The 22,905-nt window shown below is 46.7% G+C and overlaps 2 protein-coding genes across 2 annotated transcripts in view; both read left to right on the top strand.

Moving 5' to 3' along the window:
• Nucleotides 1-22,905, top strand: part of LOC135818392 (carbonic anhydrase 1-like) — a 199,853-nt gene that overhangs the window by 141,027 nt on the left and 35,921 nt on the right. The gene's annotated exons all lie outside the window — the stretch shown is intronic.
• The window catches only part of LOC135818393 (carbonic anhydrase 1-like), a 40,115-nt gene that overhangs the window by 15,908 nt on the left and 1,302 nt on the right, over nt 1-22,905 (top strand). Inside the window, exons 3-7 of the mRNA XM_065331753.1 lie at nt 1,777-2,105; nt 4,011-4,109; nt 19,902-19,977; nt 21,777-21,934; nt 22,708-22,824. Coding sequence (XP_065187825.1) covers nt 1,777-2,105; nt 4,011-4,109; nt 19,902-19,977; nt 21,777-21,934; nt 22,708-22,824 — 779 coding nt within the window. The remainder of the gene's footprint in view (nt 1-1,776; nt 2,106-4,010; nt 4,110-19,901; nt 19,978-21,776; nt 21,935-22,707; nt 22,825-22,905) is intronic.

The raw sequence follows: 22,905 nt of genomic DNA, 5'->3' as shown, positions 1-22,905 counted from the left end.
GTGACACATGACACGGTCACTGGTCCACTGCTTCGACCCAGGGCAGACTCTGGACCAGACAACACACAACAATCTGTGTTCCACACAGTCTCGCCGTTGAGTCCTTCCTTGCTGTGCAGCATCGCCTTTCTCCTTTCCTTAGCAGAGACTCCAGCTGCTTCTCGGCGTGTCCGACCAATATCGCCATGCACTGCATCGACGTTGTGGTCCTTGGATCTGATCCTCCCACTGGCTTCAAAGACTTCACTGGCCGCTGCTCGCCTGTAAACAAAGTCTTCCGTGCTTTGTATGGCGTCCTTCCGAGCGAGGCAAGCAAGTCTCGCTTTGCTTCCTCATAGGTACTGTAGCCAATACAGTTCCTTTTCACAACGCTACCTGACAGCGCGATACGCAATCGCAGCAGCCATTCGTTTTCGTCGAACTTATTCTTGACACAGATGTCCTCGAACAGGTCGAGATAACGCTCCAGTGGCTGCCTTCCATCGTATATAGGGACTTTCATTAAAAGCCTACGTCCACCGCTGTGACTGGGAGCTTCCGCTGTACCTCCCAGCGACCTCACACGGGCGGCTTCACCATTATCCTCATACACCCTGGTGATGCGCTCGTTCATCTCCTTGAGCTTTTCATCAAACTCTGTGCTGAGCGCACCCTCTTAGTCTGGCACTGCGCTCTTCTCGCTCCTTGCACTGTTGGAGCCTATGCTCCACGTTCGCAGCGAATAAAGCTGGAGAAAGCATCCCAGCGGCTGCCTGCCTGTAAAGGCTGAAGTGGAAGAGACGAAGAGGTTTGTTTCAAGAGCCTCATTAGCGCGTCCAGTAGTAGTAAAAGATAACCTACACAGCACCATCCTTGCAATAATGCGGTGAACCATCTCCCGGTTGCAGAGTTGTGATTCCTCTTCCTCGGCACAATTGATTTCTGGATCTCCACCACTCCTGCACGCGCACCTGCTTCTGACAATCCCTCATCTGGATTTAACCGCAATACTTGTCCGTTTCTGGAAGCTCGGAAATACATTATGAATTCGCAGGTGCCCAGTTGCCATTGTTGTGACCCAAAGTTACACCATAACATGACAGAACAGATCCACCCCTGCCAATGGTCACTACACTTGAAGATGCATCAGATGAAGATGTTGTGGGAAATGTTGCTTTCATGGTCATCAGATTGCATGTAGTTCGCCGTCAAACTCTGATGGCTCCTCTGGGACAATTTGCAGGAAAATGAAAGGGAATGAACAGTATCAAGGACAGTCGCCACGTGTTTTGTGTAATCTGTGTACTAATGTTCACCCGTTCCGAATTCGTGATTCTCACTCAACGGTTGTATGTTGATCGTATAATTATTTCGTCCTGTATTCAGAAGTTTTCCTGCCCATGTAACTTTCCTTTGTCTGGTCGGCACACAAGCAACTCAATATGAATGACGCCTTCGAAATCTCTTCAAATTCTCTCCATCTACTTGCAATAATGGCTTTTTTTAGTGTAGGTGTCAAATGACACCGGTTGGCCATTCCAGGCATACCTGCTTGCCGCTAATGTGGTACCTCATCGATTATAAATCAAAGGTATATGGCAGACGAAACAGGAACAAAATTAGGAATAGTCACGAGATTTGAGCTGATTCTGATGAACCATATTTCAGTAATTCCAAAAGTTAAACCCGCTCGGCATCAAATGACACCGCTGGCTGTTTTTTTGTAGGGTTAAAGTTGTTCAACCACACTGACCTAAACTTTGAAATGCTGTGACAACTGTAACCTCTGTGCTGCAGGTCCTGCTGGCTGGGGCAACATTGCTGGCTTTGAGACGTGCGGCAATGGAACACACCAGTCACCAATCAACATCCCAAAAGCCAGCGCAGCATATATGACCTACCCAGCACTCAATGTTACGAGCAGCCCATCTAATGCAAGTTTTTATTTCTACGCCAACAATGATGCAGCTGTGAGAGCGGACCATTTTGACGCAACATCAGTGAGCATTACCGGTGGCCCACTAGATTCGGAGCAATACAGTATCGATAATTTCCACATCCATTTTGGAAACTCTACGTCCATGTCATCCGAGCATTCAGTAGATGGTTCAAGAACAGCTGGTGAGGTAAGAGGGTTGAATATACACAGTACTGCAGACCTTTTAAGATATGACACTTTAAAAAGTGGCTGGGCGGTACAACTTTTTTTAGGGGTAATATGACTGCCTTTTGACTGCATGTTGAGATGAAATTTGAAAATGTTTTTGGCGAATCTCTGGAGAAGAGCCTTTTCTAGCCCCCTATCGTTCTTTTTTTACTTTTGGACAAAAATTGAAAACGTTTGATAAAAGGTCTGTGTTATTTTTCCCACGGATCTTTCATAAAACTTTTTTGCCAGCTAGCTGGCCTCTGCGTACACCGCAGACACACCCACACACAACAGAAAGATACAAATCACAGTAGTAGTATGGTCTTTGTTCACTCACTGTGGAAGATGGAAGAGCTTAGCGTAGTGTATACATGAGCAAGAAGAAGGGCATGCCACCTCACGCATATTATACATGTACACGTATGTACCAGACAAACAGGATGCAAAAAGTGAACCACTGTGGTGAATGGGGCCGCCGGATAATTAACCAGCCTGAAGCTGGCGGAAAAAACCCAGGACCCCGGGGGAGGCACAGCTCTGAGGAAAACCGGTTAGAATATCCCCATCAGATAAATGAAAAAAAAACGTAGCCTGCAGGACCTATCCAGAAGTAAGAATAAAGGGGAGGGCGGGTGGGAAACTACAACGAAAAGAGAAAGGCCACGATGAAGAGAAAAAATTGAGAACACTGACAAAAAACCAGCTGACGCAATCCTGGCGCCGTAACTATGGTGAAAATGCTGGCAAAAAAATACATTTTTCGTTTCATTCGCTACGCTCAGCAAACGAAAAATAACACTTTTTGCCAGCTAACTGGCCTCTGCGTACACCGCAGACACACCCACACACAACAGCAGATACAGATCACAGTAGTAGATTGGTCTTTGTTCACTCACGACGGAATGAATAGCTGACCCGATAGTCATTTGGTGCAGTATAGCGCGAGACACCGACAGCATGTCCTTGAGGGAATCCTCCACATACATGTTCTTACATGTGGATGAAAAAGCTCTGGCACGCCAGCATTGGCCGCTGCCGTCGCTCCTCCCAAGCGGAGACTGTGTGTGCCATACCCTGTATGGTCTTCACCTACGTTGGCGAGAGCCGTGTGGATCAATTCGCGCGCCCGGGCGTATGTCATCTTGCCCCGCAGACATGACTGGTGGGTTGCTGCGGAGACGGGAACATGCGGTGCTCTCTCCAAGAAACCCTCTATGACCGACACAGGACATGGTGTAGTAGCCTGCTGCTCCAGCCAACTCACCATGACCATATCGCCCTGGCGCAACTGGTCATTCTTGCGTTGTCACAGGTGGAGGGGCATATGCGTGCCGCGAATGGAGACTTCCTGAGGCGTGAGGCGTTGTAAATCGTCCCAGCGAAGCAGAGCGGTGAAGCCGAGGAAACACGACGCTGTGGTTTGCCAGTCCTGCCACGGGGCGGTAGGGGTAGCCAGTGTGGCGACGACCTTGTTGAACACCGCCGACCTCAAGGGTGAGCGGTGATTGATTGGTCGGGCACAAAGACGTCTTGCAGCAGTGAGCAATTATCTCACCACGCCATGTTGTGTTGGATCCAGGCAATCCGCCTTACAATGCACCCAGTGCAATGCCGCCACTAATTGATTTATGCAAATACAAATTCAACTCGGTCGAACTGTTCGTTTGCTCGTTGTAATTGTATTCTATTTTCGTCACGCGTTTTATATCGCCATCTATATCCTGTTTGGCTGTTGTCGCTTCGGCTTATGCAACAGCTATACATGCGGTGTATATATATACATGTACATTGCATTGATGCCAACGCAGAGAAGCTCCTAATAATAATAAAATAATAGTCATTTCATACGTACAATGTGCTTTTTCTAACTCCTTCTCTACAGCTCCACGTCGTATTTTTCAATTCCAAATACTCGTCTTTAAGAGAAGCTTTGGCCAGTGGAGACAGTGACGCAGAGGCCGTCATTAGCATTCTGTTCAATGTAAGTGTATTTTCAGGTCATGGAGAACTAGTTGAAGTTATACATTGTACTGTTGAGGTGACGAACTAAAAAAATCGAGAAAAAAGAAGGAAAAAGACTGAAATGTTTTCACCGAAAATGCATCTGTTCACAGGCAGAATGTTCAAGAGAGCATCATGTCTGAGAAACCAGAACATATGTGCAAGTCGATCTCTCAGATTTCGCTCAAATTTTGCAGGTAGGTTTGCTTTGGGGTGTAGATCGACATTCCAAAGCCCGCGCAAAATCTTTTGAAGGGAACCATGAAATTGGCATACCCCTCAATATTGGCACGATTTATGGGTCTACAAACGAGCCACGGCACAGCGTACAAGAACAAGCTACGAACAAAACACCATCAAGCCAACATTACCTCACCTTAGAAGAGTTCTTGGGGCAGCACCACTTAGCCACGCCAGCATCCCTTTACGCCACAAATGATCGTCTTGAAAATAGCCAAATTACAAGCTCTGATAAAACAGCGAGCTACGTCCTCAATTAGCAAACTATACACCGGCAGATAGTAGAACACCTCTTCTAGCACTGAGGACATGTTCCCCATCATCCTTTTTGGGTTTTCTTGATATAAACAATTTTGAATTTTTCCACTCGACCATTCCTGCAGTAAGAACAGGGATGCATTTTTTCACACTAACCTCGCTCATCCCGAACATGGTTCAACAGGAACTACGGCTAGTTTACATGCTGATGATCCACGTAGATCTGCAACAGCAACGCATGACCGTGGTCCATGCCATCAAGGTCGCTTGGAGTTGACCAGCGCGCGGCCTACACTGGTTGGCCGGGGGCGCGGGGTATGTTGGGCGCCTACATGGCAGATTTCTGACGTCATGAACAACGTGATTGAGTCATTTGACCCTGCTGGGCCAGTGCTGGCCCTAGTCTAGGCCCAGACAGAGCCTGTCGGCAATTCTTTCGGCAAAATATCGAAGAATTCAAAGAGCGGAAGTTGCCGGCAAAATTGGAGCAAAATATCGAGATGTTGGGTAAAATCGATGCCTGATACTTGGATTTCCTTGGTTCAGCAGGATACACTGCCCAGGACGAGATCATGTCCACCGAAATATCACTGGGATTCATCGTGGATCCGCATGATTTTGGAAGAACTCAGGGACACGTGCGTGGAAATCCGTGTTGGGAAACCGACCGTGCGATTTTATGAAACGTTGTACAGGATTGTACGAGAATTTGATATAATACATGTTTTTCCGGAGCTAAATGGAGCAAAATATCGAGATTCTTGTGCAAGGCTCGGCAAAATATCGAAGATTTCGCAGCAACACTTTGCGGCAAAATATCGAGGCGAGCGGAGCAGAATCTGTCTGGGCCTACCCTAGTCTCTGTGCTGCATTTTGAGGGAAAGTCCCAGCTGGAAGGGTTGTAACCTACAACACGACATGCGTGCCCTTGAGCTGGACATCAAGATGCACTTGATCCGAACTACATGTAGATCAACTATTACTTGTGATCCATGTAAGTGCAGGTGCGCTTGATCAAGGTGACTCGGAACAACTGCTGAACTGTGATCTACGAGACCTGGCATTCTTGTGTCATGCACAACGAGGTGAGGGACATCACCGCCCACATGCTCCGGGACGTCGTCCATGATGTTGTGGTAGAGCCCGATCTCCAGCCCGTGACGGGCGAGCGCTTTGCACACCGTACGGCCATCACTGAAAGAGGTGTACGGTTGGACGTGGCTGCCAGTGGAGTCTGGGGAGGTAGGTTTGAGGGAACATTCTTCGATGTTCGGGTGTTTAACCCTTATGCTCGTTCAAACCGAAACCCCGCCTCCCTGGTATCCGTCTATGCCAGACACGAGAAGGAGAAGCGTCGCTGCTACGAAGCACGAGTTTTGCACATCGAGCATGCGTCATTTGTCCCCATCGTCCTCAGTTGCACTGGCGGGCAAGGCAAAGCAACGAAGGCTCTCTACCGCAGGGTTGCGTCCGTGGTATTGGAGAAGACAGGAGAGTCTTTCTCGTTGGTGATTGCCTTTCTTCGCGTGAGGTTGGGCTTTGCCCTCGTCCGAGCAGCTGCCGCTGCCATTCGTGGTCATCGACGTCCAGCCTCTTCCTCTGCCGTTGATCAGAACCTGTCAGCAGTGTTGGCTGTTGCGCAGTGTGGCTTGGCGTTGTGAGAACTAACTACTTGCACTGTGTCCCCATTGTACATGTACTTCCTGTGAAATATCCGTCTTTTCTTTTCTCTATTTATTTTCTTTACCAGGCGTGGGCCATCCCCTGGAATATCAAAATGGGTGCCATATTATTTTCTGTTTCTGTACAATGTACTGTATATTATCTCACTTCCCACCCGCGATATGCGTGTTAAAACAAAATGGCGTCACGATTTATTGAAAGTGGTATAGTTGGTGGAACGAGTGTTCAAAACCATTCGAACTTCATACTGTTCGTCTTCTTTTTGACATGCTCTCTTTCCATCGTCCTTAGCTTTTGTTTGTTGTGAGCTGTTTTGGCTTTCTCCTTTACCTCTGGGGGATGCCAAGTGATGGTTTTGAGAGGCTGGTGATGGCTGTGAGCGAGAGTTTGCCGATCGGCGTCGTCCTCGCTATAGAGATGAAAATACTAGTTACTGCGCACCTGGCAGATATCACAACACGTCTAAGCGTCCAGGAGCAAAGAAATCTTGGGTTTACACTGGAATCTAGCTCCTCCAGCATCGTGTAGCCCACCGTCGGTGAATGGCCGTCCAGAAAGGTTGAACCTGGTCTTCTGCAGCATCTCGCAGTCCTGCGAGGCACACCGTGTACGCCTGCCATGTATTGTACAAATAAAACTCATGCAGTAGTGGACTCTACAGTGATGAGTCTCAGCCTGTATATTGCAAAAGACACAGGAAATGTGACTGGTGTCTGTACACTGGACGCCAACACCCCAGTCTTCTCCTGCAGGATTTGTTTGACATTGACATTATGCAGTGGGTCGACATTGACCTGGTTTGGCAGCTATCGTAATAGTATCTGCCTGGTTGGATGTAGCAGGTTGGCGTTTGCTAGTCGTCCAGTCCGGAATTTTCTTGTAACTCACGGTGGAGTACGCGCAGGGTTTGTGATCATCCCTGTTCACTTCAATATTATACAAACACAAAGTTCCCTTTGTCACTCATCTTATCCCGAGTACTGAATTCGCTGACAATATTGCACCACAATTGTCACAACCTACCGCCACTGCTGACGGTGGCGACTGGTTCGTCAATGGCGGTGACCAGGCTGACTGACTAGCTTCAAGACAGCGGCCTCGTTGTCAACCCAGCCTAAAGGCAGACTTTATCGATCCAGCCTCAGCGCCATGTTAACGATGCCCTAGTGACTGTGTGTCATGGATTGCATTGCCATCAGCGGTCAATGCCGTTCACCTTGGTGCAGCCCTGAACAACTGGCTCAGCCCATGGGAGTCTCAAGAGGACAAAGTTGTTGCCAAAATAGCTCAGCAGATTGGTGCATCGTGGTGTAGGTGAGCACATAACTAGGACTTCCCAGCGCCTATTTGTCCAGGCTGCGATACGTCGTGACATGCTGTACTGCACATTCTTTTCAGCACTGCAAGGCCGGCAGCTGGACCGACTGCAGGGGCCACGCACATGCAGGCTGCCTGTTGCCAGTGCAGCATTCTGGAACATTCTTTCCTTCTGAGATCCGTGGAATAATTACTTTCTTTGCTTCAAAGCAAGTTGCTTACCATTCTGTTGTACTCATAGTGTCCATACAACAATAACCTACCGTATTATCTCTAATATAAGCACGGCCCTTTATTTTGTCAATGTACCTCCGCCCCGTGCTATTAATTTAATTTAATTAATAAGGTAGCGTACACATGAAAAACTCGAAAAAATTGAAAGTTGTCCGAGCAAGTCGAGCGATAGCTCAAACGAAAGGTATTGATCCGTAGAATACACGTGTAAAGTTTTTTTGGATTACGATCAACGAAGCAGGAGATATGCGCGCTAGAAGATTGCAATTAAATTTGAAAATTTGAAAATTTGGAGTACGCATCAGTGACTTTTCGCAATCGGAAATCCACCAATTTCGCTGTTTCCTGTGATTCTAAGCCCGATTGTTGGGGAAATTCTGATAACACCATGCTTCCAGCATGTACTAGTACGTACTGGTGATGGCATGGTCACGAGGTGTAGCCGCCTACTAGGCCTAGCCCAAATTTGCCGGCAATTCTTCCAGCAAAATATCGAATTTTCCAACGAAAAGAAATTGCTGGCAAATTCCGAGCAAAATATCGAATTTACAGAGGATCCGGGTGTGTTTTGGCAATTTTATTCAAATTTCTTTGGTTTCATTGGGCCAACGCCGTGCTGAAATAGCTCGTGCAGGTTGTCAGGGGTACATAAATTTGAAAACATGCTACAAAATCAGTAATACTGACATCATTATAAGTTTTGCTTTCCTCGACAGAGTCACCATCCACTTTTACCAAAGTAGAAGGTTCATTCGAAGCCATTTTTGCCACAAAGCAGGGGCAAAATGGAGCAAAATATCGGAAACGAAAGGCAATGCCTAGCAAAATATGGAAAGTGATCGGGCAAAATTTGCCGGCAAAATTTCGAAGCGCCCCGAGCAAATTTGGGCTAGGCCTACCGCCTACGCGCGTTCGCGTACGCGACCAGCGCTAGCTGCAGCTGAGCTTGGGCAAAAATATGTGTTTTTGTGAAATTAAAATTATTATTTTGGGACATTTACCTAGTCCTTGTCAAAGTTGCTGTCAGGAGCTGCTGGAGACGATGGGCAATGCGAAGCGACGTTCTAGAACATCCAAGAGAGTATTTCACGGCAATCAATTTGGTCGTGAAGGTAGTGCAAGTGCGCAGGAAGAGTAGGCCGTCGCGGATCATGAAGAAGAGGCGATCGCCACTGGAAGGAGCAGTTCTGAGAAATTGCAAAATTTGAGTTTTTCGACTTGGAATGTGGACGTGGACAGCAGCTCCGAGTCAGAGAGCGATGCCGGTGATTCTGATCACCAAGAAACTGGCCCAGCAGGTCCAAGTGATGGCTTCTCTGGCGTTGGGTATCGCTTTGTGAGCTTGGGAATCCTGTTCGCTGCCATTGCACTTTTTTGTATGTGCAAGTCATGCAAGAGTGGCAATGTGATTGTGAAGGAGGGAAAATGCAGTGGCCTGGCTGCGACAATCACCTTCTCATGTTCAGAGTGCCCTGCTGAAGTTTCTTTGTCGATGTCGCCCAAGCTCCCAGGATCTTTTTACGAGATAAATCGCCTGGCAGTGTTCGCAATGCGCATGATTGGCCGTGGTCGTCAAGCACTGGTAAAATTATGTGCAGTGCTCAATATGCCAACTCCAATGAGTCGGAGCAGTTTCTCTGGCCACCAGAATGCTCTATATTCTGCAGTAGAGATAGTTGCTAAGAAAAGCATGGATGGTGCTAGCAGTGCTGTGCAAGATGCTGTCGGCGGTGACGTGGCTGTTTCAGCGGATGGTACCTGGATGCGCCGCGGCTTTTCCTCACTCTATGGTGCTATGTCCGTTATTGCATGGGAGACTGGCCAAGTCGTTGATGTGTACATACTGTCTAGATTTTGTTCTGCGTGTAGTAAGAAGTCATCTGAACGTCGTGCTGGCTCCATCTCTGCTGAAGATCATCAAGCCTGGAAGGAGGAGCACAAGCCAGTCTGTTCCGCAAATTACTCTGGTTCTGCTCCCGGTATGGAAAGCACTGCTGCTGTACAACTTTGGTCAAGAAGCGTAGATAGACGTAGCCTTAGATATGTAGAGTACATCGGTGATGGTGACTGCAAAGGACATTCCAATGTTGTTGCTGCTGCTCCGTATGGCCCTGATGTCGACATAGTCAAATCTGAGTGTGTAGGTCATGTACAGAAGCGTGTTGGGCACCGGCTACGCGAATTAGTGAAGAAGCACAGTGGCCGTAAGCTAAGTGACGGCAAATCTATCAGCGGTAGTGGACGCCTGACAAACAAGCTCATTGACTCCTTGCAGAACTGGTATGGGAAGGCGATAAGAGAGAATAGTGGTGACTACTGTGCTATGCGGAAAGCTATTTGTGCCTCTCTTTGTCATCGTGCATCCACTGATGAGAATCCCCGTCATGAGTTCTGCCCAACTGATAGCTGGTGTGGCTACCACAAGGCTACTGCTGACAAGCCTTACAAACACCACAACCCTCTACCGAAGCCTATCTACGAACTGATGGTGCCTGTGTACCGTGAACTTGCCGACAAGCAGCTGCTACTGAAATGCGAGAAGGGTGCGACGCAGAATCGCAATGAGTGTTTTAACAAGCTGGTATGGTCGTATTTGCCTAAAACGGAGTTTGCTGGTGCATGTGTTGTCAACATTGCTGTTTACCTGGCTGTGATTCATTTCAACCATGGCATTGGTACTTTCGAGCACATCCTTCGTGAAATGAATTGCCCTGTTGGAGACTGCACCCGTTCAGCCTTCTCTGATCTCGACGCTTCACGCATGGAGAACAGCCTTGCAAAGTGCAGTGCAGCAGCAAAGTCAAGGAGAAAGAGGCTCAGGAGGATCAAGAAGGGCTTGGAAGATGAAACTGTGGAGACTGAGCAACCTTGCAATACTAGCGCCCCTTTCTCGCACCAAATTATTATTTTTGCTACCTGACCATGCAACCCCCCCCCCCCCTTTTTTTCGATGCCAGGTTGCAACGCTAACGCCGAGACCCCTGGTCGGTCGAGTTGCTCCCTGTACATCGGCACGTCGTCCCTACATCCCCTGTGTCTTGTCTTGTGTTTGTCTCCACATGTCTCTATGTAGGGCTGTGTTCCCAAAAATAAATTAAAAAAAATAAAAAAAACTGAGCAGCCAACTTATGGGTCTGGTATGTTTTAGTGTGACTGGCAGCAACTAATATGCAGGAAAACTGGCGAATTTTGATAGCTGTTTTTCTCCATTTTTAGCTGTTTTTGGACTCTTCCGTGCAGCATATCTCTCGGGATATTGTTTTTCTGTATGTACATAGTATGTATTTTTGATTCCTTGCTGTATTGTCCGGGGCACTAACCTCTCTCCTGTTGAGTAGCTGATACTTGGATTGTTTTCTGCCTGCTTCTTGAATTGCTGGTTTTGCGCATTTTACACCCCCGTATGAATCTTTTGGCCTCTGGTGAGATTCATGGAATTTCTCCTGGTGTTCTTAGGTTAGTGCCCTCCGTAGTGGACTATAGAAGATCAATACACGAGATTTGGTGTCTTTTCCAATGCAATGTGTTCTGTATGCTGCACACCGTGCCGGATTTTGTAAAGATCGGAAGGCCGCATTGGTCAAGTCTGGCCACCAGCAGGGTCACACTTCTGGTCTAGCTTTGTCGTGGCATTGTATCTGTGCTGTCTAAAGGAAGAGTACAGAAAATTTCATTAGATTTCTTTTATGGATCTCGAAGTTATAAAGGAATCAATACAGATGTATGCGTTAATTAGTACACCATGTGTATGCTACCTTTGGAGGCGTTCCTTTATTGGAGACTGTTCCATTATTTTTTCAACCTCATTTCAGAGGCATGTTGCCATGCCAAATTCATGTCAGACACAAACATTTCAGGGTTTTTTCGCCTGTACAGATAATGAATTTACACAGTGTGCTTATAATGGAGACTGAGCACTTTATTTTTTGAATGCCGCCCCAAGGTGTTCTATTATTGGAGACTGTGCTTATATTAGAGATAATACGGTACTGCAATGTTTTATTTTCCTTTCCATTCCCCAACCAATGAATACTACAATGTCGATTCTCTTTCTGCATACTTTAGTGTGTGCCCACGCGCACATGTGATTGAATGTGTATACCTCACTCGCCACTCGAAGTTCTGTTTCCCATGACTGAAACACTGCCTGTCCTTTCAGGACCTGCCATCATCTGCGGATGGGTATTATTGTATTGTGTGTGTGTGTGTGTGTGTGTGTGTGTGTGTGTGTGTGTGTGTGTGTGTGTGTGTGTGTGTGTGTGTTTCATTCAGAATCAGATCTGCTATCGTTGCCATAAGAGAAAATATGTGGGTTCACATCCAGAGCATTTGTAGAGTTGCGTGCTTTTCTCGCCAAAGGCGCATACATGGGAAATTGTGTGTATGTGTGTGTGTGTGTGTGTGCGCATGTGTGTCTGTGTGTATGGGGATATTGTCTGTATCGGCTTTTGGTACTAACGTTCAAGTCTGTGCTTGCACGTCACGGTGAACATGAAATTGTTCGGTTCTGTGCATGCTGTGTTGTATATTATTGTATGTATGTGTGCGCTGCCACGAACAGTGTAGATGAGCGTGGACAGTGCATTCATCCCTCATCAACTACTTCCCCTTTCAGACTTGGGCTTACGAGAGTTTTTTTCTTCGTGCCTCTCATTTTTGTTTGTTTCTCTCTGATACTGTATTGATGCTGGTACCTGTACCTCGATATGTTCCTCTATCTGCAGTCGCTATTATCCTTCGGTCAAGTTAACGTTTATTGTGCTCTATTTATCGGGCGAATCAAAATAAACAATAATAACACAAGTCATGCTAGAGTGACATGTTTTTTGTTTTTGTTTTTTTTTTACTATGTTCACATACCCAACTCATAAATAATACAGAAGACAATGGTACTGAGACAAGGACAAACGTGACAACTACTGAGAAGGGGCTGCACCGAGGTGCAGCAGTGATGATGGGGCATTGATGGCTCTGCCGACCTGAGGTCTCGGCATCACGGCCAGAAACACGCACCAAAAACAAAAGATAGAGCTGTAAGGGTCAGCAAAAAATAAAAAGAAAGCAAGGGCAAGCAGCAGCTAGTACTACTGTGCAGCGCATTCGTAGCAATGGGAGTCGTTGACGGGGCACTGCGTGTAGTAGGGTTGATGCGATGGGACGTTATAATTATGTGGAACAGAACACACATTGGGCAGATTAATTGGGTATCATTGATTGTGCTCAGTCCAAACAGTGAACATAATAATTAGAGAGGTTCTGCAAAACGAAAATTCGAACGAAGTTTCGCGACAGTCCTTGCGAAAGTGTGTACGAATTTTTGCACGAACTTTGTGTTCTGCACATTTTCGTAGTTTGCGCGGGCCAAGTGCACGTACGCCATGACCCGATCTCACGAAATTTCCTACGACAGTTCATTTCGTGTTCCCTGCAAGTTTCGCGTCCAAAGTTGTGAAAGTTCGTGCGAAGTTTCGCACTTCATGACGTAGAACGAAAGTTTGTACGCATTTTCGTTTTGCAGAACCTCTCTAGTATCTCCAGTGACAGACTGTAGCGGCTAGCCTCTAATAGGTAGCTGGCACTAGTAGCTACTGCTTGTTTGACATGTGCCACCAGAACCCCTGTTGTGTCATACTATAGATGCACATGCCCTATTCGGGGGCATACTGAGGTACTTTGATTTTGTTGACTGCATGTAGAGAGCATCCACTAGTACTAGTAGTAGTACCAAGAGTAGATAAACAAGAGTGTGCAACTCCAGCTATGGGGTCTGCGACGGCAGAACTTCACATCACGTGATGAACCCGTGCACTCTAGTGCATGATAGATACTGGGTTGTACGCAGCCCAGCTTTGGGTACAACTCTCTTGTGGTCACTTTGCACTGTTTGCCAGCATAACCTTTTGAACCATGTCACGTGATGTGAAGTTCTGCCGTCGCAGCACAGCATAGAGGTTGTGCAGGCAGTTGCACACTCTTGTTTATCTACTCTTGGTAGTACTCATAGAACTTGGCTCTTTGTAGGTCAACCACCATCGCATGGATCGATCGGCGACTATGCACCTGGAGGTTGGAATAGCCCGCGCTGAACAGATCTTGCCATGGCCAAGGGAGTAAACTCGCTAACTCGACTATCCCGGTTTTAGTCATCCAGCATCAGTGGCGCAATTTGTCCATACCATGTTGCGAGCTCACAGTTGTTTGGGCAGGTTTTGAGCTGCACTACGAAACAAGCATGACTGTAGAGCAAGGAAGCGGCGAGACGGCACTTCCAGGACGAGACAGGCAGTAGAGATGTGTTCACAGCATGAGCAACCTCTCAAACCCTGCCGGTACTCCACAGTTACAAGAAAATGTCGGACTGGACGACGAGCCAATGCAAACCTGCTACATCCACCCAGGCAGATAGCTGCCAAACCAGGCCAATGTCGACCCACTGCATACCGGTATGTCAATGCCAAACAGATCCTGCAGGAGAAGACTGGGATATTCGCGTCCAGTGTACAGACACCAGTCACATTTCCTGTGTCTTTTGCAGCGTACAGGATAGACTCATCACTATAGAATCCACTTCTTCGTGATTTTTATTTGTAGAATACATGACAGGCGTATTCAGTGTGCCTCGCAGGACTGCGAGATGCTGCAGAAGACCCGGTTCGACCTTTCTGGACGGCCATTCACCGACGGTGGGCTACACGATGCTGGAGGAACTAGATTCCAGTGAAATCCCAAGATTCCTTTGCTCCTGGACGCTTAGACGTGTGGTGATATCTGCCAGGTGCGAAGTAACTAGTATTTTCATCGCTATAGCGAGGACGACGCCGATCGGCAAACTCTCGCTCACAGCCATCACCAGCCTCTCAAAACCATCACTTGGCATCCCCCAGAGGTATAGGAGAAAGCCAAAACAGCTCACAACAAACAAAAGCTAAGGACGATGGAAAGAGAGCATGTCAAAAAGAAGACGAATAGTATGAAGTTCAAATGGTTTTGAACACTCGTTCCACCAACTATACCACATGCGAGGGACTAAAGGGACGCTGGTCTAGGAGGGCGGCAGTTTTTGCACCATGGCAACCAGGAGTGCGCGCACGCGACAGCCACCAGCGCAAATCGTTGTAGGCTGCGGCGATCCGGAGAGCAGGGAGCGCGAATGAGACACTTCGCCGTGACCCAGGTGAGCGGCTGAGCGCATACATCTCGTAACTCAAAGACAGAGTCAGTGCAGAAGCGAAAAAAGCACTGTCTTTGAATGAACAAGACGTTGGATTAGTTCCTGAAAGTCACTCTACTTGGATTGGTTGGAACTAGCTTCTTTGCTAACTGTAATGATTTTGTTGAGGAGCGGTTTGAATTCGTTACTTTTCACGACAGCCTGACGCCAGCCTGACTTCTGGCTTGCAGTAGAGCTCTCCTTCCGATCCTGTCAATGGTCTCAGATTTGAAAGAAAAATAATCGAACAGTGATATTATTATTCTATACATCGCTTGTGGAAGGAAAGGGCGAGTGCTGGCAATCACTCAGTCTTCGCAAGTAGAGAATGTCCCTGCTGATTACCAGCTGAGAGACAGCTATTCTGTGCTGTGAAACGAAGGGACGATTCTTGAAGTGGAAGAACAATCGTACATGTACTGGATGTGTTGATCTACTTGTATGCAATGTCACCCACAGTGTGTACAAACCTGTAGGCTAAAGTACCACATTCAATAAATCGTGACGCCATTTTGTTTTAACACGCATATGGTCCTCTACATGTACTAGTAAAGAATTATTATTTTTACGAGATTCGCACGATGATTCATGCATGATCGTTCTTTTCTCTCTTAGGGGCCGTCCGTAAATATCGATGTTTTTTTAGAGACGATATTGGTGCTTCTCTCCCTTGACCCCCCTCCCTCCCCCCAGAAGACGCACATGTACATCTAGATCATGGAATCAATATTTTTGGATGCTCATGAAGTGCCCAGGATGTTGAGGGTCCGGTGTAGGCGTGAAAATCCCGCCGCACTCACGCAATAGCTGCATCGCCTGGGGGGAGCGAACCGGGTTGGCGCTGCAGTGCTCACAGCCATCGTGTACTGGTATAGACAAAGCGGCTACGCTCGGGCTTGAATTTTTTCAAATCCTTGTTCAGACAGTGAAGACTGGAAACTCTTGTGGAGTTCGTCCGTGTTTGTTCGCACTGCCTCTACGTCTTGAAAAAGGTCTCCTGCAGGCATCGTTCGGCCGATTTCCACAATCAATAGCTCATTCTTTTGCTCTTGAAATTCGCCATGGGCGTACAGCTTCCAATTTTTGATTTTGTTCTCGTGTCGCGAGTTTTAGCTCCGCGAACGGAAGCTGGTTTCACATTTCTTGTATAGCCATTTAGACGTCCGCGTGCAGGGATCGGCGAAACTTCAGATATTTACATCGATATTTTTCTGATGCTCGAAAAGACGCACATGCACATGGCTCAAACCCCCTCCCCCCCAGACGCACCAATATCGTCTCTAAAAAAACATCGATATTTATGGACGGCCCCTTACAATGTCATTTTTTCAAGTAAGGCCACACTTTGTTTTTTCTATGTTTCTCGTCATCGCCCGCGTAGGTTTTCAGAAATTTCGGAAGAAAAAAAAGTTCATACTACGTACATGTGTACATGTCTGTACGCTGCACATGCCGCAGCAGCTAGATGCGTCAATCAATAATTGTAAACGTTTGCACCACAGCATGCAGCAAAGGAGCGCTCCTCGTCCGTTCTCTGCGATGAAGGCTGTCATGACGAAGCTTTCAGTCGTTCACTGGCTGAGCTGAGCCTCGTGGGTCCCAGCGGAACAGTAAGTCGGACGAGTGCCGCGGCAACTGGCGTCTGTGGAACGATGTCGTAGGCAGAAAATCCAAGCAATAGACGCATGGCAAGGAAAAGATGAGCAGCATGGAGACAAGAGTTTGATAAGCGGTAGGGGTGAAACAATTATACTGAATACTCGAGTACTCGCTCGGTTTTTTCAGAAAAATAATCATACTCGGAATAAATCAGAGTACTCGTTCATACATGGTACATGCATTTACCACAGAAATCTGCAGTTTCAGAGCAGCAGTCAGCAGATATTGATGTGCAGACTGTGTGGTTCACGAGTAGAGAGAGCCCAAATGACCTACCAATCAATATACCAGAAAAAAATGACTGTCACTTGGTTCAATCAGGGTTGTATCGTGTGATTTTAAGGCCATCGGTGTGCAATTTTTAGGTGATGAAGAATACTCGGATACTCGAATATTCGATCGGAGAAAATCAGAGTACTCGAACTCGGGATCTCAATGCCAACTTTCACCCCTAATAAGCGGACACAAGAACGTTGAAGTAACAAAACCAATAATTAATGACGAGTGGGAAACGTTTGTTGATGCGATAGCAGATAAATGTATGTTCTCTTCGCCATCTCGTAATCAAACTTTATGCTCTCATTGACATTGTTGCAGTTTGCCTGATATTCGTGGGCTGATGTGATAATGTAGTGCAATCATGTATGGGACTAGTACATGTACATGATTGTACAATGTAGTACTATACTGTATACATGGTATACGCAGTGTCTTGTATGAATCACGCATATACATGTACATTGTAAAATGTATACAGTTTTCAGTAGAAATTGTACTTGTTTTTTCCTTGGCTTTTGTTTTTTTTCCGCCCGCCCGCGTACCTTTTGTTAAAATTTGCCGACGAGAAACATAGAAAAAACAAGTGTGGCCTAGCATTTTTGTGTCACGAGGCACGTGATTTCATCATTCCTCTTGCAGTAAAATCCAAAAACTACACGCAAAAATTCAGTCACTTTTGCATCAACCGTTGCACCGAAAAATGTTGGTGGCGCAAGGAGAAGGTTGTCGTTTGGAGTGACAAGTGATCACCGCTGCTTTTCCTTGTCAGAGTCAACAATACACTTTGTTCTGCAGCGTTGGGAGTGGTATTGAGTAGAAATTGCTGACTAGACGTCGCGGAGGGGCAAGCTTTCCTGCACAGGTATAAGTTTGGACGTATTTCAGAATGGTTGAGTGGAAAAATTCAAAATTGTTTATTTGAAGAAAACTCAAAAAGGACAATGGGGGACATGTCCTCAGTGCTAATAGAGGTGTTCTACTATCTGCCGGTGTAAAGTGTTTGCTTATTGAGGAGGTAGCTCGCTGTTTAATCAGCGCTTGTAGTTTGGCTATTTTCAAGACGATCATTTGTGGCGTAAAGGGATGATTGCCCTCGTCTTCTGGGATGCTGGCGCGGCTAAGTGGTGCTGCCCCAAGAACTCTTCTAAGGTGAGGATGTTGGCTTGATGGAGTTTTGTTGTAGCTTGTTCTTGTACGCTGTGCCGTGGCTCGTTTGTAGACCCATAAATCGTGCCAATATTGGGCCAATATTGAGGGGTATGCAAATTTCATGGTTCCCTTCAAAAGATTTTGCGCGGGCTTTGGAAAGTCGATCTACACCCCAAAGCAAACCTACCTGCAAAATTTGAGCGAAATCTGAGAGATCGACTTGCACATATGTTCTGGTTTTCTCAGACATGCTCTCTTTTAGCAGGTTAAACATCACGAATCATTTGCATTACACTGTAGTCCACTGTACATGGAAACATTTGTATCGGTCTCTAAGCCTTATCTCGGGGCTTTAAACGGCTTAACAACATGAAGTTGTATGCAAATGGCTCCTAACACCGCCTAGTGACACCCCTAACTCTATCATGTTATGTGAATGTTTTCATTTTTGCTTATACAGGTAGACTCCCTCTAATTCGAATACGGTTTAATTCGAACATTCCGTGTAATTCGAAATTTTTCGTCGTACCGATCTTCTGCAAGTCACTTCAAGTCAAAATCGAATGCGTATTTCGAAGTACGAAAAGTGCGCCTGTTGGATAGTTCGAACCCAATCATTGCACAGAAGAGCTGTTTACAGTTCATTAGCTATGTCCTTTGAACGCTTATTTCGAAGTGAGATTGAGTTGCTATCCTTGTAATTCGTAGTTCATTCTTTTCTCCTTCTCTAGCCAAGAGTAGGTCAAAAATCGATCGATGGTCCGCTGCAGGATCGACTATAGCGTTCAAGAAACCCACCTTCTCTCGAAATTTGATTCAAGCCCGTGCAAGGCAAATTGCAAAGGTTTGATTGACGACGACTTCTTCCAGGTGGCTGACTCCCTTCGCGGATCTCGATGGCCTTTCTTACCGCACCAGCTCGTGCGCGGAGATGTTGGCGCACAACAACACTATTGTCGTAAATATTGTCTATGCCTTTGCTCCACTTCCGTTCTTCAGAACGACGTGCTGCTGTCCAACGGCCTTTCATGACGCGGATTAGGCAGCGCAGTTCTTTTCCGTTGAAATTGTTTCAGGAAAGCTGCAGTGACTGACAACTTCTTCACTAGAAGATGAAGATAATGTCAAAATGATTTTGTGTCGGTCCAGTGTTTTGATGATCCGTTGTACATGACCGCGTACTGGTACGATCACCTATGTTTCGTTGATGCAAATAAAAATGTGCAAAAAATATTCAGCATGCGATTTCAAGCACTTTGACATACATATCAGTGCATGAGGCTGCATTTGGATAATTAGAAGTTCCGGATAATTCGAAGTCAGGGCCTGGCAATTTGAGGTTCGAATTAAAGGGAGTCTACCTGTAATAATGAAGTTGGTTGTCCCAATGAGGAAAACACGCTTTTTGCCGAACTTGACACTTGTGGAAGTTGAAGATGAAAGGTGCGACGTGCTCCTCCTGGGCTCTGCGTGGCAGTCGTGAGTCACTGAAGTTTCGAGTTCGGAAAGAAGCGCGTGTTCCTCGTTGGAATAACCAACTTTATAACTAATACCGCCGAAAGCGCAACTTCTAAGTTCGTAGTGCTTATAATTATGACTGTTTTGAATTTGATTTACCCGCATATGATGTGTAGTTGATGATTCATCACATTCAGAGAGGTACCCTGGTTTTTGTGCTTCCTTGCGTCATAAAACACTTCTTGTCATCTGAATATCTGTGTTTCATCTGACTGTGGAGAGTAGGTTGCATCAAACGCTTCCAGTGCACACCCAGGCCTGGAGACGATTTTACGCCATTTCTCCACCTTGACATATTCGGGTGAGTCCTGTGGATAGAGAAGTTCCATGCTAAGGGCCGATTTCCACTACGGTACCGTGAGTGCCGTGAGTACCCATGGTGATTTGCTTACGTGAGGGGCAGTTTAGGCGCGAGTTCATTCCGTGGCTCCTGCCGTACCGCGCCGTGGACATTCCGGTGCCGAGGGCCTGGGGGGGGGGGGGGGGGGGGGGTGGGGTGGAAATGGCATGCCGTGGTATTCCGTGAGATTGAATGCAGTGAGTAGTAGGTATTTTACTACTCCCTGAAAGGAAGTTTTTCCTTTCTTTTGCATTTGTGGTACGAAATTTTTCTTGGCTTTTGGCTTTTCGATTGGTTGATTCTTGAGCTTTCTCTACTCATCTCCCCCGCTATTTTCCCTCAGGACCAAAGTCAGAAATTGATAAAAATGGTGGTCCGGCCTGCCGACGGAATGCACGGAATGACTGTGCGCAGGTGTAAATCACGCTCAGCTTCAAGCTCGTACCATGGGGTACACGCGACCTACCCAAATCGTCGGCACGGCACTCACGGTACGAAAGTAGAAATCGGCCCTGAGGCTGTGTTTACATGAGAAATTTCAACCCGGGTCGAGTTCAGCCCGGGTTGAAAGTCGGTACGATAGACAAAATAGGTGAGCGTTTACACGAAGACAGTTGTTCCAGGTCAAATACTGATATGCCGCCAAACGTCTACTTCTAGAGTCCTGTATGGTTGGTAATGTGAATCTGTTCGCGCTAAATTTGCATGTGCAGTGCTGTTCAAACCTGGCGCGAGATACGCACAGAAGTATGTTTGTACGATTTTCTTGACCCGGGGCGAAATTTCAACCTGGGTCAAGCGCAATGCGTCATGTAAACGCGCCATTCATTTTGTGTACATGGCGGGTTGAAATCTGACCCGGGTCGAACTCAATCCGGGTTGAAACGCCTCATGTAAACACAGCCTGAGGGCCGATTTCCACTACGGTACCGTGAGTGCCGTGCCGTGAGAACCCATAGTGATTTGCTCACGTGAGGGGCAGTTTTGGCGCGAGTTCATACCGTGGCTCCTGCCCTACAGCGCCGTGGACATTCCGGTGCCGAGGGCCGAGCGGGGTGGGGGGGGGGGGGGGGTTGAAATGGCATGCCGTGGTATTCCATGAGGTCAAATGCAGTGAGTAGTAGGTATTTTACTACTCCCTGAAATGAAGTTTTTTCTTGGCTTTTGGCTTTTCGATTGGTTGATTCTTGAGCTTTCTCCAGTCATCTCCCCCGCTATTTTCCCTCAGGACCAAAGTCAGAAATTTATAAAAATGGTGATCCGGCCTGCCGACGGAATGACTGTGCGCAGGTGTAAATCACTCTCAGCTTGAAGCTCGTACCGTGGGATACACGTGACCTACCCAAATCGTCGGCACGGCACTTACAGTACTGTAGTGGAAATCGGCCCAAAGTAAAGTACAGCAACTCTACGCAAATGGGTGGGCAAAGCCCGTAAATTCGGGAGTCTGCGCTCTCCTTGCGGAAAGGTGTCTAGGGAGAGTACATACATGGGGCTCTAACAGCAGAGGTGCTCCGTATGTGGATAGGGGTATGCATTAATAACTCTCTCCCAAGGGGGTACACTGTCACATTTGGAGTTATCAAGGACAGCTACATGGTTCGAAAACTTTGTATGGTATGACACGGATCCGTATGCAGTGCATGTAATAGTTTTTGCAGATCGACATCTAACTTAGCTGGATCAGGGAATCACACTGCCCAGTGTTTGCCTTCTCGTATACCGACTTTGCACTTGTACCGACTTTGCACCTGTTTCAGCCTTCGGTGATATACACTCCATCGACTTCGCCACACTGCTGAGGCCTTCGGACCTTACATCATTCTACACATACAAGGGATCACAGGCTACGCCAGGGTGTAATGAGCAGGTTATATGGATGGTCATGAATCAAATACAGTATGTCCTACCAGCATCGGTACGTCTTCCAATGTATGGCTCGCTGAATGCAGTGTGATAAATCGTAGATGCTGAAGAATTGATTCCGTAGATGCTGAATATTTTTTATTCATAAAAAAGTTGAGTGAATGTAGAACGGAAAGGTTTGAAGAAAACTTGATTGTCACCACCAGGACTCGAGGGACTGTTGCTTGAGGCCAGCGATACTCACCACTGAGCTATAGTGTAGATGCAATCGCAGCAGAGACCGTTCAGCATTTCCTTCAGGCTTCGAATATTTGCTGAATACTTTTGTGATTTTATTCAGTACGTCCTACCAGCAGCGGGTTTGCCTGACTGCATAGCTTTCTGACTACATTCCATTGTGAAAGATTTCATACCCCGCTGGAATATTTGTCCACGTTTCATACAGTGATATATGTATAGAGTGAAGAATGTCATTCCCAGGCCACTTTTAAACTTTTGAACTTGTAGTCTGTCCTTCACAGCTGAGAGCCTGAGACTTTCAGCTCGTGCTTATCTTGGTTGCGCTCACCTTCCCCTCCTTATGTTATTTGTATAACTTAGATCCTTCCAAGTTGGAAGGCTGTTGGAGTGCGCATCCAAGATGTGCTAGAGCTGTTAGCCAGTTAGTTGTAGAACGTCAGTGCCGTCGGTTAGTGTCGTGCAATGTTATCGCATGAGCTGATTGTTTAGTAACTGGTGGTGTTAGTGGACAGTATAGCGTAACTTGTAGTTCCTTGGTCTTTCTCTTTTGTATACATTTAGTTCTGTCTGCGATGTTCGCTTCAGCTCAATTCTCTATCAGGCGTCTTGACATCTCATGACGGGATAACAGATGTTCCCTTCTTTGGCAATGCTCGTCCGCAGCAATCACTCAATGATCGAACGATCTACCAAAACTTTCCGGTACGTTTCTGAATGTTTTTGTACCCTTTGTGCATGTAATCGTGTGCTAAGCTTCACCTTTCATACAAAATGAATCATTCA

Source organism: Sycon ciliatum, chromosome 5 (genome assembly GCF_964019385.1).
Source record: "Sycon ciliatum chromosome 5, ocSycCili1.1, whole genome shotgun sequence".
Taxonomy (NCBI): Eukaryota; Metazoa; Porifera; class Calcarea; order Leucosolenida; family Sycettidae; genus Sycon; species Sycon ciliatum.
Note: the sequence above shows the minus strand (reverse complement) of the source record. Positions and strands in the feature narration are given on the sequence as shown.